The following is a 16,101-nucleotide window of genomic DNA, read 5'->3' on the forward strand; positions in this document are numbered from 1 at the left end:
TCACAGATCCCTGCCTGGAGCGGCTCCATGCATACTGAGCTGACCAGCCGGGAACACTTTTGTTCCGCCATACGCCTTACGTCGGTGGCAGCGAAAGGGTTAAGCTACCTATGAATTGATCAGTGTGTTTGCCATTTGTTTCACTTGTTGGATTTGGTGTGGGGACACACTGGTGAGGATTTCATAGAACAGTGGCTTAAAACCTCCTTTGAGGACAGACTGGTTTCCATCTTTTTTGCTATCGAACTGCTATTTCCTAAAAACTTCCTAACTGATCCTAAAGATGCCTCACAATGGTTGGATACACCAGGCTCTGCCTCCAATTGTCCCTCACCATTTCACCAGCCTCCATAGTTCTACTGACTCTATTACAGATATCTCCAGTCACTTCAGATCCCTACAGGTATACTCACATTTTAATGTTTATGTTCCTTACAGCACTGCTGGTCATTGGTTCTAGCCCTTTACTTCCACGTACTGCTGTTATATAACTTTGTTTTTCTCCTTTAAGATGATGGACCATAATTCAGATGCTTGATTCCTGTGTTTTTTATATTTTTGTATTCTTTATTTATAAAAGGCAAGGCAGGAAGACATCAAATGTTTAGCTATATGCAAATATATCCACTGTTTGCAAAGGTAAAAAATAATTACAAAATGGTGGCAGAAGAAACAGATCATTTGATTCCTCTTTTGATTGCTGTGGTCTTATTCTGCAGTGGTTATACTCACCAGAACTCCACGGATCCAATAACCACACTACTTCTATTCTTGTGGCTCAGATTGGAATCTTTAATCGTTCATGCGTTACGGGACACACCTTTAATAGATTTTCACTCTTAAGGTCCCCACACACTATCGTAAGGTGTGTGGAAGCCGTGCGACCTCTACTACTGTAAGGTCGCACGACTTTTAACTTACGGACATGTTCAAAAACCCACTGAGCATTGTACGATGTTCGGCGGGTTTGTGGCATGTTCGTACGATAAAAGCCGTACGGGCCAGTGTGCGCAAGCGCACACTGCCCGTTCGCCATTGCGGTCATCGGAAGCCCACCCCTCAGGGGGCGTGGCTTGCGATCATCGCAAGTACGATCTGCCTATGCAAGATAGGCAGATTGTACGTTTTTTTAAGTACCTTACAACCATCGCAAGACAAAAGTCTGGTTGTAAGGTGTGTGCCCAGCCTCAGACCTTATGTTTAAACTAGAACTGGAAGTTATCACACGTTCTCCCCACTTTGTTTTATGGTTCTTTGGTTAAAATTCTCAAATGGCTGGGATTTGGGGGCCAGGTGGGATGGGGTTCTACATTGCTTGTAATGCTTTGTTTATGCTCTTTGTTGTACTGATATATCTAGTATATGAGTCTCATGCTCTGCTACGTCCATGAGATGGTGCTTGCGCTCCATATATCTCGGATATGCTGATAACATAAATGTGTTTGACAAACTCCAGTGTCTTGGATTTCTTATTTGCAGCTGAGTTATATCCTTATAAGTTTACTTTCTACCCATCATGTCTTAGCTAAAAATCATTTCATGATGGAATGTCAGGGGGCTAAACTCCAAAAATGAAATGTTCCCTTATATTTGAGTATGTGCCCAGACACTCCCCACATGTTATCTTTTTACAGGAAACTCGCTTACAGGCTCCTAAGGTTCTAGCTCTCAAATGTGCCAAGATAGTCTCCTTCAATCCTTCCACATTTTCTTACTATGCTGGGGTCTATCCATCATTCTCGCAAAGACTGCTACCATCACTGTAAACCAATAAAAAGGATCTTCAGATGCTATGTAAGTGTAATATTTACATTTCTGGAACAGCCTTATACAGTATCCTATTCAATCTATGTATACCTCATCCCCTTTCAAAATCTTTTTATGAACTACTTAAGGCTAAGGTTCTAGAGAAAGCAGAAGATCCCCCTGATAATGGCAGGGTCTGACGTACGCGCACGGCCCGAACCCACTGTACGTCAATCACACTTGACAATATGCAATCCTGAACCGAGCGAGCCGTCACAAGGACGTGACAATAGCTCTCCCAGCCTCACCCTGAACAGAGATTTCCCAGCTTGCGGGACCACAATCTAATACCAGCAGACTGAGCGCGATCATCACTAGGGTTGGTTAACTCCGCAGTTAACCCTTTACACACCAAACAATCGCAGCCACCACGTGTTTTTTAATGAAAACATGGACCGTTCCCAGCAAATGCTGTGACCATTCAAAACACTTAAATAAAGCCTATGATACCACTGTCCAAGAATACTTTAAGTTCTTATTCGGAGCGTAGAGATAAGCTTATTGACAGGCCGCTCTGTGGGAAGAGACTGGGGAATGTTGGGAATCAGCAAGCTGTGCAACAACAGGAATGACTGATTTTTCTCTGAGCTGCATCAGGTTGAGGACCAGGCGGCTGTGTCTGGAGGGAAGTTGCTGCTAGTTCTAAGCAGAAAGGCAGAGTTATTGCCACTCATGACGAGAATTGAGTGTGCTACTTGTGAGTAGCCACACCCTGCGTGATGCCCACCAGGCACTGTACAGCCATCCCAGAGCATTGGTTTGAAAGCATATTAGTCTGTGTGCACACCTAGGGCTCCCAGAGAGTGTGAGAAGCTATCTTCTGCGTTGGTGAGAGGCCTTCTACTCGGGAAGAAATCCCTAGTTCTAGTGCAGAGTTCTCCAGAGAGTGGGAAGAAGTCATGACATTGTCCATCACCCTGTATATATAGGAACTACTGGACAGTGGCATAGGGAGATACTTTTCTGTGTTAGAGATAGAACTTGGTTAGAGATACATTTTCTCAGAGTTAGAGCCTACATGCTGTTTATGCTTCTGGCAATGATAATCCTTAAAGTCATCTAGAAAACAGAAACTCACTATTCGCAGCAGTTAGCATAGTGGTTACCTACATCACTGTGTTTTACTGTTTACAATTGTAATTAACTGTTTATTATGCATAATAAATCTGTTTACCAACAAAGGTGTGTCCATGAGTGTCAGAGCTACAAAGGCAGGTCATCCTCTTTAGGACGGAAGAACCCAATACAATCAGCAGCTCCTCTGGTTGTATCACTACAAGGGGGGTTTCGTCTGGGATCTGTCCTGATCCATTTGTGATAATCACATCGAAGAGCCAAGTCAAGATGGACCCCATTGCTGCCACAAAACAGTGTTTGGAGCTGAAATGTCAACACACGCTTCCACACATCATTCCAGTACCCGACTCATTGGCTGTTCTGTCAGGGGGAAGTGATCTCCTTCCCAACAGTAGCAGTATAGTTCTGCCTGAGAGAGGCATAATGATAAGTGCTCCTGGGATGACAAGTCACGGGTGTGTGGAAATGGCAAGGAAACACAGTGATTGTAGCCCGGCAACAGGATAGGTGCACCTGGACTTGGACACAACAGTTGCAAGTGAAAGTGTGAATGTCAGCTTCTGGCTTGTGCTTATGTGGAAGAGGGAAGGAGCGACTGTCAGAGAAAGAGTAGCTGGGACATACGTGACTGTCAAAATCTGTCTCTCTCTCTCTGGACAGACTGTGCAATTTCCCCTACTCTTACTGCCACGTCCACCAGCTACCCCACCAACCACTCCTATTCTCACCATCTACAACCATGCCTACCACAACACTCCCAAACATATGCTCTCACCACCTACTAAAGTGCCTGCCTTCCTTCATGTTTTCACCATTTACCACCACCATAATACCCTCCCACCACCTACTACCATACCACCCCTACAGCCCCCCTTCACACCATGGTGGTAATTTTTACCACCATGCCTGCCATCACACCAATACCCATCCATTCCGCTACAACATGCACAGCCCCCGATCCTGTCCCCATACCTTTCCTACTAAAACAGTTGTTCAACATTATTTCTTATATCCTAAATTATGACTGTTCTGGAACAGGAATACTTCTGCTAGTAGTGGTTTAAGTAAGGTGGGGTTTCCTTTAACTACCATGTGACATAAAAAATTGCAGCTAGCATTTTTTTTTATTCTACACGGCATCTGCTTTCAGAAAATACATAATTGTGCAGGGGGTTTTAAGCAGTTTTTTAGCCACAAATTCAGATTGTATCATGTGTGTGCATTTATAATAAGAAATTGCCATGGACAGCAAGTGGTTAAAGCACCACCTATGGACAATTTTTGAGTTCTGTAATTTTTTACGGGTGCATGCAACTTCAAGGCTTGACATCTTTGATTACTATTTGCTTGACATGTCCTTTAACCACTTGCTGACCAGGTGTTTACACCCCCTTCCTGGCCAGGCCATTCTTCAGTATTCAGCGCTGATTCAGCGCTGACTGATATTTATTCCGTCATGCAACGCTGTACTGAAATTAATTTTATACCATTTTTTTGGGACAGATAGAGCTTTCTTATGGTGGTATTTAATCACCACTGGGGTTTTAATTTTTTACTATATTAACTATATATTATATTGTTATAATAAATGTATTCTTACCCAATTTTTGGGTAAATCATAAAAGGTGGGGTCACATCGGGTAAATAGACACCAAACATGTCAAGCCTTAAAATTGCACACACCCGCGAAATCGCAAAAAACTACCATACCCAAAAATGGCCATAGGCGACGCTCAGGGGCGTAAATAGAAATCACAGGGCCCCATAGCAAAATTTTGTATATGGGCCCCCCATCCAACCCCCCCTCTTCCCGGGCAGTAGTTACACCACAGCCTGGCAGAGCAGTGTCAGGATGAAGATGCAGAGATGTGGGGGAGCAGTGTCAGGATGAAGACGAGGAGATGTTGGGGAGCAGTGTCAGGATAAAGACGAGGATATGTGGGGGAGCAGTGTCAGGATGAAGACGAGGAGATGTTGGGGAGCAGTGTCAGGATAAAGACGAGGATATGTGGGGGAGCAGTGTCAGGATGAAGACGAGGAGATGTTGGGGAGCAGTGTCAGGATAAAGACGAGGATATGTGGGGGAGCAGTGTCAGGATGAAGATGAGGAGATGTGGGGGGCAGTGTCAGGATGAAGACGAGGAATTGTGGGGGAGCAGTGTCAGGATAAAGACGAGGATATGTGGGGGAGCAGTGTCAGGATAAAGACGAGGATATGTGGGGGAGCAGTGTCAGGATAAAGACGAGGATATGTGGGGGAGCAGTGTCAGGATAAAGACGAGGATATGTGGGGGAGCAGTGTCAGGATAAAGACGAGGATATGTGGGGGAGCAGTGTCAGGATAAAGACGAGGATATGTGGGGGAGCAGTGTCAGGATAAAGACGAGGATATGTGGGGGAGCAGTGTCAGGATAAAGACGAGGATATGTGGGGGAGCAGTGTCAGGATAAAGACGAGGATATGTGGGGGAGCAGTGTCAGGATGAAGATGAGATAAAAGAGAGCAGTGTCAGGATGGAAAGAAGTAGGGGAGCAGTGTCAGGATGAAGATGAGATAAAAGAGAGCAGTGTCAGGATGGAAAGAAGTAGGGGAGCAGTGTCAGGATGAAGATGAGATAAAAGGACGAATGCACAGCCGAAAAGATCACTCCACCTAGTGGCTGCAGGCACACAACAGTTGCTTGAAAAGGTCTGTGCAGCTGCGGTACTAAGAAAAAAAAGTGCCTTAGCGCACTCCTGACCGGGCCTCCCTCTGCCCCGGGCCCCATAGCGACCGCGTGGGTCGCTACGGCGGTAGTTACGCCACTGGCGACGTTTGCACGCGTGTATGTATGGGTGGGGACTTTTAAAAATGAAAAAAATATATATTTTATTCTTTTTCATGTGTGACTCATTTTTTTTTGCAACTTTCATTTTTTTTCCTATTTTTTTGTTCACTTAACTTTATTGTCATCACATAGGGGGCTAAGAATCCCCCTATGTGATACCAATTTACATGACAGGTCCTCTCTATGGAGACATCAGGGGTCTCCAAGACCCTTAATGTCACCTAGGAACCCCCAAAGAAGCTGATGAAGCAGAGATCTGCTTCATCATCTTCTCTCCAGCTTCTGAAGCTGGAGAGTGACCGCAGAATGCGGAAGTGATGTAATATACATAACTTCTGCATTCTGACACCAGAGAGGGGACTGTTGGGAGATCGTGTACCAATCTCCCTCTGAACCCGTCACAGAGCCCCATGCTGGTCCCGGGCTCGCACGGGGCACAGTGGAGCTTGGGACCAGCAGTCTAATTACAAGTGATCTCGGCGACATCGCCAAGATCACTTGTAAAGAAACAGGTGATTTATCCTATTCTACATTTAGTCTGGCTTGTGCAAAGCAGAGTTAAATGTAGAAAACAAATTACTGCCGGCACCTGCAACTCAATGTTCCGAGCGACGGGTAACTTCAAACCTGTGCTCTGCTCCGGGCCTCGGTGGCCTTGCCAGGAATCCGGCCCTGGCTGGAGGTGCATTTTGGGTACCATTCAAATTATTGGAAATGCAGCGCACCTCCTGCACTATAACACATGTTAGGTGCATTGCGTGGTAGTGAAGGTTAGTTGCACGGAAACCATGCGATTAACGCACCACCCTGGTGTGAACGGGCCCTAAAGGTTTTTAACTGCTATCCTACTAGACATTGCAATTAAATTGCCAGTAGGTGGAGCAGGTATTCCGCATGGACTACCTGTACATCCTTGTTTATCTGCATGTGTCATCAGACAGTGGAGAGCATCGGCTTCAGGCACTGAGCCAATAAGACCATCTCTGCCCCTTATGATCGCTGTGACTGGTCATCACAGCAATCACATGGTAATGTTCACATTGCTAAGCCCCCTGTTTCCTCTTGCAACAGAGGAAGGGGAGAGAGTAGGAACTAACAAATGAATGAATCATTCATTCGTTAGTTGCTAATAAAAAGAAACAGCAGTGGCAGCAGCAACAAACAATAAAAGTTGATAATATTTTAACGCTTTCACTCCCCCTCCTCTGTTGTATATGTCAGCTCCATTCTGTCTGTGCTCTGACCTGTATATTAAGCCTTTCCCCTCCCTTATTCTGCACATCTGTACAATAACCCCCTCATCTCCATCCTCCCAATGTATGTGGCCTGTACATTAACCCCTTCACCTCGTCCTCTCTCTGTGTATGACCTGTACATTTAATCTATCTAATATCTTTACAAAAATGGGTCATTTTGGAGGGGTTTGTACTGTCCTGGCATTTTTGACAGGTTTGATGTTCATTTACTCGTCTCATCTTTTTTTAATAGAAAATGATACGTACTAATGTTGATAAGTACTAAAATGTATTTTATTTTTTTAGTACAGATTAGGTGACCTGCTTTGTAGACTCTCAATACCTGTAGAGAACTTCCATATTAATGCTGACTACCTTAAATGGAAGCAAGACTGATATCATTACAAAACCTTAGATCCGTGTTTTCTAAACAATGGGGTGGGACCAAAATTGGGTCATGGCCCTATTTCGGATGGCTCCCGCATGGTGGCATTTCTGGCATGATCAACGGGAGTTTTCACTACGTTCTGTAAATGTTCTTAGACTGTACAAGGAAAACTAATGCATCCACCTCATCTAAGTAATGGTAAGATACAATAAATTACACACAGTGCTTGCCCTTGGGTCTTTTTCCTCCCTTTTGTTATTTGTATTTATTTATTTATTGCCAACTGTTTACATTTCTCACCATTTGCAAGTAAACGTTTTCACATTTTCATTTGTGTTCTTTCTGTTTATCACATTGTCATGTAAAAAAAAAACCAGGAAATAAAAACCTTTAAATAATTTGTAAAGATCTATGCTGTGTTTTGTACCAGAAGCAAAATGTTTATGTCATTATAAAATCATTTTATTTATTTTCTGTATCTAGAGCTTTACATGGTTTTGCTGAAATTTAGTACACATTCTCATTTTCTTATTTGGGTCCTCATGTTAAAAAGTTTGGGAACTTGGCCCACTTGAACAAAAAAAAAATCAGATATGCAATTAGATAGATAGTTAGACATTGTACAAATAACTTCCATTTCCATAGTCTTTCCTGTTACAGCAGTTGTACAGTGTGTCAAAATATAACCGCACAGTTCAATAGGCACCAGAGTTAGACCCACTACATACCTCCCAACTTTCTGAAATAAGAACGAGGGACACCTTTCAGTACAGTGTATTTAGGCAATGGACACACCCTGCCATAGCCCTAGTTATGTGGGCCATTAAGAGTTTAAAAATGATTGGTTAGACCCCAAATTGTTTTTCTCTCACCTTTACTTTTCATTTTTACAGGGTTTTTTTTAAAATAGCAAACAGGATAATACAGAGATAAGATAAAAAGCTGACAGGGATTCTAGCCTCCCCCTACACTACTAAAAACAAAATATAATTTTTGTCTGTGATCCTATTGGAGATTTACCCTTCACTTCCTGTCTGGTGAAACCATTGTTAAACACAAAGTGAGGGGAAATCTCTCTAACAGAGCCCCAGATAGCAGTAACACCCAACCAGAGTTCTAACTCTTCCCCAATTTATCCAAAACTGAACAAAAAAGTTTTGGTTAGACATACACTTGTATGCATTGCAATTAGGGATGATCAGATACCAGTGCCGACATTTAATGAGAACTACCAGATACCCGTACTTGGCATTTTCATGAGAACTACCAGGGTTGCAGAGGTTGCAGCTGGGACCGGCCTGTGGTGCTCCACCACTGTCTGTATTGTTTTAGAAAAAACCGTCACATTACAATAAACTAAAATGTATCAGTACTTGTATCTGTGAGTACTTGGACATGTATCAGTACTTGCACTTGAAAAAAGGGTATCGGTGCATCCCATATATATGTTTATAAAAAAAAATCATACAGTAAAACAGGGATGCACAAATCCCAGGAGCTCCGTATGCTCCTTAAAAATGACAGCTGTCTCATGGAGGCTGGAAAAGTATCTGTACTTGTACTTGTACCGAGTACCTACTTGGTATCTGAACATCCCTAATTGCAATGCTTAAAAAAAGTGCAAGTATACCACCAAAACAAAAGTAACATTTTGGGACCCCAGGGGGTGTTTACCATATGCACAGCATATTAACACATTATGGCAGACTAACCTTGCAGACAATGTGCTCAAACAATGCAATGCCAGCTCTCCCATCCATTGTGTACCATCACTTCTATGTAAAATGGTATTCTATTACAGATCACTTGTTTCCTGACCTAATTCAGACAGTCGGATCCCCTGATATCCAGTCTGGGCTTCCCATGATCCAGATTCTAGTGGAAGTCTCCTTGTGCAAGGTGAAATGCTGTGCAAGAAACATCTACGGAAGTTGCGGGATGTCAGATTGTAGAGCAGAGGAGTGAGACAAGCACTGAGATAGTAGAAGCAGTTGGTGATAGGTTGCAGTGTGATATAGGAACGGTAGTAACTCTCTGTCCATTGCTCCTTAGAACGCAGAATAGTCATCAGCCTACGTGCCTGGAATGGTAGCCAGCACACAGCTAGCACACCCACAATCCAACCTGGAAGCAGAAAAATTATTATATTACACACCCAGAACTGCATGCAAAACCCATCCAGAAATATTATTTGCACTCAGATAAAAAGGGGTCAGGAGCGGTGCTAGACCCTATCACCCAGGGCACGTGCCCCAGTTCTCCTTCATTACCCTTATCCCAAGTATTATTCCTTAACTAGCCATAAAAGACTAGTTATGCCTGTTTAATACCAAAGCCTTTAGACATTTTTTTTTATTAAAAGTAGATTTTTAGGCCCAAGACAGGCATTTTAAAACATCAGGTTACTTGGCACTCTAAGATACTTATGGTTGTTAAGAAAAAAACAACAAATATTAAAAAGAAGGTAGAGGGATAAGATGACAACAGGGTCAAAACAGCCTATTTATTTTTCATAGAATAGTGTCTAAATCACAACAACTATGTTAGTGTCTAGGGGTACCTGTTCTGGTGACAACTGTATGAGAGGGGACCCCCCTCACTTTTGAAAAATGTATGCTTATCTCCTCTTACTTCCCCAGGTCAGGTGAAGGGAAATTTCTCCAACTGGACACAGATGGCTAAAATTCCTTTCCAGGTTTCTAACCCTTACAAAAAAAAGTTTTAGCTGTACACTTTAACTGTATATCCATGACTAGTACTCACCAAGAAGCGTGGCATTTTGCCTGCGCACTGCTATATGACGACCAGAGAAACTGTCAAATAACTGAATGGATCCATTGGGTCCTGTGATATCCAGACCTGTATTAGCCCGCAAAGCTCTCCTCATTCTCCAGCAAGTTACACCCACCACCACCAACACTCCCAGATATGTTAGGAAGGACATGCAGACACTGGTAGTGAAGAGTCCCATCCATTGGTGCAGTGGAGTACACACTTGCACGTTAAAGGGTTTCTCCTGAATATCTTTCACATTAATAGTTTCCAAGCCTATTGAAAACAGCATGGGCAGCCCAGCCAAGAAAGAAATCAGCCATAGTAAGCATAGCCGAAGGCGCACCCTTGACGACTGCCGCAGACGGAGGCTTAGCGGTTGACAGGTGGCACGGTGTCTCTCGCAGCTTAAAGACAACACATTAAAAATTGCAGAGTAACAGAGCACTTCCCACAGGTAGTAGACGCCAGAACAGCCAACAGCCCCAAGTGGCCATGGGAAGGGGCTCCAAATGCTTCCATACAACTCAGTTGGAATACCAAGTACCAGCTGTAAAATATCACAGGATGCCAGGCTGCACATGTGATGACTGAGAGAGGTCTGGACTCCACGTCGACCACGTATTCCCTGCAGTACTCTAATAACTAGAGTGTTCCCTAGGATTCCAGCCAGAAGCAGTAGGATATAAACCATGGACACTAAAGACTTGCCACAGTTACTGAGCCTGACTGGTGTCTCAGGAGTTGCTCTTAATGGTGGCATTGGGATAGGAAGATACGGGCTGGTAGTATAAAACCAGCTTCTTACTACAAAAAAAAAGGAAAAGATGTGACCAGTACATCCATCAGCTTGTGGTCAGATAAGTCTTCCTTTCCAAATCCAAATGTCCAAGGCAATTAGTAAATAGCCAGTTTCTAATCCATGTCCCCTTCCACAAAAAAGAGGCTTGTTTGTTTGTCAGGAAAATCTGGAAACAGCTACAGTTTCTCTTTTTCTGGGACATCAGTATCTTTTATGTTGCTGTGATCTTGCTGAAAAAGACGTCACGCAAACATATCAGTTCATTGCTGTTTCTTCTGATAAGAATGTACGAGTTTTTAGATGTTTTTCTCAGCCAACCTACTTATCTGGCTGTTTGAAGTTGATGGTTTCTGTGCTTCAGTCTATTTCTATAATTCTACTTTTTGCTCCTTCTGTTTATTCTTTACATTTCTTTACATAACACCCTGCTTCCCTTACTGCTCTCACTTCAGAGAGGGAAAACAGGATGGGAGTGTTAGAGGTTTCAGAACTAAAATATACCCGCTAGGTCATAGATCTTCAGGCAAGTGTGTATGTGTGGCCCCTTGCCCTCACAATTATGGCCCTGTTGTAAAGAAATAGGACATGCTTCACAGCCAATGATAATTTATACATGATGATACATGAACCATATGCTGCAAAAATGTCATTCTGCAATGCAAAGATTGATGATGATGTACAAAATGTAGTATTCCAAAGCAATCATATAGTGAAGTTAGGTAAGTGAAGAATGAACAGGCTATCTCCCCAGTTCTGCTTAAAAGGGAATATTACTTGGCATCAGTCATACTCTGACAAACAGCTAACCTGTATGGCTGATTCTAGCCTCAGGTTAGCATTTTAATGTGCACTAGGAAAAGTATGCCTGTTCCAGTATGGTCATGATTTGGAATATTAGAAACAATGTTGAAGAGATGTTTTAAGGGAAAAGATGATGTGGCCTTGGAGCGAGGTGTGTAAGCAGAGCGGCTGGGGGTTTAATTTAGGTGGAGGGGGGGCCAGTGGATCTAGGTGTGTGCATGGTATGGGGGGGTAACATCAGTGGAGAAGAGGTTAGGGGATTGCAGTGTGTGTGAGTGAGAGTGGAGCAAGGGCAGAGATGAGGGTTGTGGAGGAGTGCATAGGATATGACATCTGAGGTAATGTAGCCAGGGGTTAAGGGTGTGTAAGTGGTTGTTGAGGGGTTCAATGCAGAGATCGTGTTGGTGGTTAATGTTGGAGTTGAGGTGCCCAAGTAATGGAAATATGTGGGTGGGGCTTGGTTAATATCAGTGGTGAGGTGCCCAGGGAAGCTCTGGAAAGTAGAGTCTGTACTTGCTTAAAATGCTGTAGGCCTGAATAACTAAACTAACGCAACCACAACACCTAAGGACTGACAAGTTGCAATATAGTAAATCTATGTTCTTAGGTTTAGTTATCCTAAGGCTAAGTACAGTATATTTTCTGCAAACACAGAAAAATACCTATGTGTCCTGTCAGAAACCTTGTGTCCTCATAACTCACATACATTTGAAATCTCAAACAATATTGTTAGCTTTCTCCACTATCTTCTGTGATCTACAAAGCAACGCCTCTCTTTGTAATGAAGAAGATTAGTTGGTATTTGTGGTCCAGATCAGAAGAGCATCCTAGGGTGACATCTCTGTTCCACCATAGATGCAGTGAGTGATGCAGCTATGATACATATCTGGTTTCCCTGTGTTTTTTCTGTGAGTAAACTTAATCCTATCACTTTAGTACACCTTTTAAATAAAAAAAAGTTACAGGCATTTTTGGCTTACCTAAAGTAGAACTATGTCCTTATGAATTTGCTCCCTTTCTATAGTATGTACAGTATGTATGATTATTTCTTAAGGTTTCTTTTACTATATACAACTCTTGTAATCCATCTGATATTTATTGTGAGAATACCTTTATGCACTACATACTTCTTTACTAGACTTTCATGGCCATTTAACACCAGCAGCTGAGCTAGAACGCATGTCAACGGTCGCAATCATCCCGGCGCATTGCACTGTTTACCCTTTTATTGTTAGAACTTTATTGAAACATCACAAGTGACATTTCATTAAGTTCTATGGGCACAGCGTGGTGCCATACAATTCATCATGCCTCGTCCTGCTGCACTGAATAAAAGTACTGCATGCAACGTACATCATGCTGGTGTAAACTGAGCCCATTCGACACAAGGCAAATTGCCTTGTCTAGCGTTGGGGCTGAGCTGTTAAAAGCCCCAACGTATCCGTGTGAAGCCAGCCTCACTAGTACAGTGATGCTCTCATTCTTACCTACAATCAGCTATTCACCTTTTAGATCGTAAGCCCTGAGGGGCAGGGCCCTCCTTACCATCTTGTCTTGAATTGTATTGTCTTCCTTATATTGTAAAGCGCTGCACAAACTGTTGGCACTATATAAATCCTGTATAATAATAATATTCAGGAGAGAGACCAGTGTAGTAACTTGCAGCTAGTGATGTTGAGAATGACAGCATGCTGGAGATGAGAGCACTGTCATTTTAACGAATGCCCACAACAACACACCCAGCTACTGCTCTAGTCTCCCTGCCCTGAATAGAAGAAAGGAGGTCTGGGCTTAGTTGTCCAAGATAAACTAGAGTAGGAGCTGGCGTGTGCGGTTGTGGGCTGGTCTCCATTGCCACCATTCACAACAATTCAGGCTGCCCGCTGCTACTCTAGTTTCTCTTCCCCAAATAGCTGATTGTAGATAAGAATGAGAGCATCCCTGCAATGTATTGTATTGAATAGGAATGGGTCTGGGCTCAGTCTTTCCTTTCAGTACAAGGAAGATGACAGAGTAGCGCAAAAGAGGCACAGGACTGCAAGATTAGATGGCGAAGCTGCAGAATGAAGAAGGGAAGGTGGCTTCAGTACTGGCTTTAGCTCCCCCATTGGAACACCCATAAACTGGACTTCAGCCTAGGGTGGAGCTACAGCCAGGACAAACAGAAACAAATCTCAACGTATTTTAAAAACACTGCACTGATGAGAACAGGACCAAGGGCTATGTGCGCCGTGACCCTTGGGGGGGTTCATCAATGATTTTCTACCGGTGATAAAACTTCTCTAAATGTCTGCATATTAAAATGCGTGTTTTTAAGCATGTTTTTAAACTACTTTCTGTGCATTTTGATGTACCACATGTTAGCACATTAATGTGCATTACACATCTAAAAAAAATCACATAATTGAAGCCCAACTTCTATCAGAATTTTATTTTGTATAATAACACCGGTTTATGAAGTGATGGGATGATCACAACATTTCACTAGACCTTGGTGCTATTTTCACACATCTTTCCCCACCTTTTGTTTTAAAAACGCATGCCACCCCAGTAGAATGGAATAGTTTTGCTCATGCCTAGCTTCTAAAGTGCAATTAGTCAGCAAATATATATATTTACACTCAAACACAGCCAAAATGTGTTTTAGGTTTTTGGCTCATGTTTACTGTAGGCTGGTTAATCAGAGCTAAGGGTGATTGCCCTGTAATCTCTGTTTTTTGTTGAAAGGATCATTACATAGAGGAAGCTGTGTTGATCTAGCCAGAGGTCCTGTTTTCTGCGAATATGATGTCATGCTGAAGGAATGAAGTATCATGAACCCAGCAAATATCAATCCACTTATATCAGTATCTTTGCTTCTGATTCCTTACAGTCATTAAATTATACTTAAAATAAAGACAAGGACTAGATCACAGTTATTGACATTTCCCACAAAACAATTGTTTCAATGTTAGTTTTGATGTTAGCTAATACTGAAGGTTTAATATATACTGTGTAATTATACACTATATTGCCAAAAGTATTGGGACACCCCTCCAAATCATTGGATTCAGGTGTTCCAATCACCTCCATGGCCACAGGTGTATAAAATCAAGCACCTAGGCATGCAGACTGCTTCTACAAACATTTGTGAAAGAATGGGTCGCTCTGTGAATTCAAGCGTGGTACTGTGATATGTTGCCACCTGTGCAATAAGTGCATCCGTGAAATTTGCTTGCTACTAAATATTCCACGGCCAAATGTTAGTGGTATTATAACAGAATGGGAGCAACTGGGAACAACAGAAACTGAGCCATGAAGTGGTAAGCCACGTAAAAATGAAAGAGCGGGGTCAGTGCATGCTAAAGTGCACAGTGCGCAGAAGTCGACAACTGTCCGCAGAGTCAATAGCTACAGACCTCCAAACTTCGTGTGGCCTTCAGATTGGCACAATAACAGTGCATTGAGAGCTTCATGGAATGGGTTTCCATGGCCTAGCAGCTGCATCCAAGCCTTACATCACCAAGTACAATGCAAAGCGTCAGATGCAGTGGTGTAAAGCACGCTGCCACTGGACTCTACAGAAGTGGAGACGTGTTCTCACGCTTCTCTGTTTGACAGTTGCCAGGATAATGTTACTTGCCTGACTGCATTGTGTCAAGTGTAAAGTTTGGTGGAGTGGGGATTATGGTATGGTGGTTTTTCAGGTTCTTGGCCTGGCCCCTTAGTTCCAGTGAAGGTAACTCTTAAGGCATCAGCATACCAATACATTTTGGACAATTTCATCCTCCCAACTGAGTGGGAACAGTTTGGGGATGGCCCCTTCCTGTTCCAACATGACTGTGCACCGGTGAACAAAGCAAGGTCCATGAAGACATGGATGAGCGAGTTTGGGGTGGAGGAACTTGACTGACCCAGTTCTCCTTCATTACCCTTATCCCAAGTATTATTCCTTAACTAGCCATAAAAGACTAGTTATGCCTGTTTAATACCAAAGCCTTTAGACATTTTTTTTTATTAAAAGTAGATTTTTAGGCCCAAGACAGGCATTTTAAAACATCAGGTTACTTGGCACTCTAAGATACTTATGGTTGTTAAGAAAAAAACAACAAATATTAAAAAGAAGGTAGAGGGATAAGATGACAACAGGGTCAAAACAGCCTATTTATTTTTCATAGAATAGTGTCTAAATCACAACAACTATGTTAGTGTCTAGGGGTACCTGTTCTGGTGACAACTGTATGAGAGGGGACCCCCCTCACTTTTGAAAAATGTATGCTTATCTCCTCTTACTTCCCCAGGTCAGGTGAAGGGAAATTTCTCCAACTGGACACAGATGGCTAAAATTCCTTTCCAGGTTTCTAACCCTTACAAAAAAAAGTTTTAGCTGTACACTTTAACTGTATATCCATGA

At 42.8% G+C, this 16,101-nt stretch overlaps 1 protein-coding gene across 1 annotated transcript; it reads right to left on the minus strand.

Annotated features, from left to right (window-relative positions):
- Positions 1–9,128: 9,128 nt before the first annotated feature.
- LOC108788926 (G-protein coupled receptor 39-like) lies at positions 9,129–10,868 on the minus strand. Its single transcript, XM_018558828.1, has 2 exons — positions 10,097–10,868; positions 9,129–9,457 (listed from the first exon to the last, which is right to left on the minus strand). Exons 1-2 carry the CDS (start codon positions 10,866–10,868, stop codon positions 9,129–9,131), a joined length of 1,101 nt encoding a protein of 366 aa, XP_018414330.1.
- Positions 10,869–16,101: the final 5,233 nt, after the last annotated feature.

Source organism: Nanorana parkeri, unplaced genomic scaffold (genome assembly GCF_000935625.1).
Source record: "Nanorana parkeri isolate BGI_ZX_2015 unplaced genomic scaffold, ASM93562v1 scaffold362, whole genome shotgun sequence".
NCBI lineage: Eukaryota > Metazoa > Chordata > Amphibia > Anura > Dicroglossidae > Nanorana > Nanorana parkeri.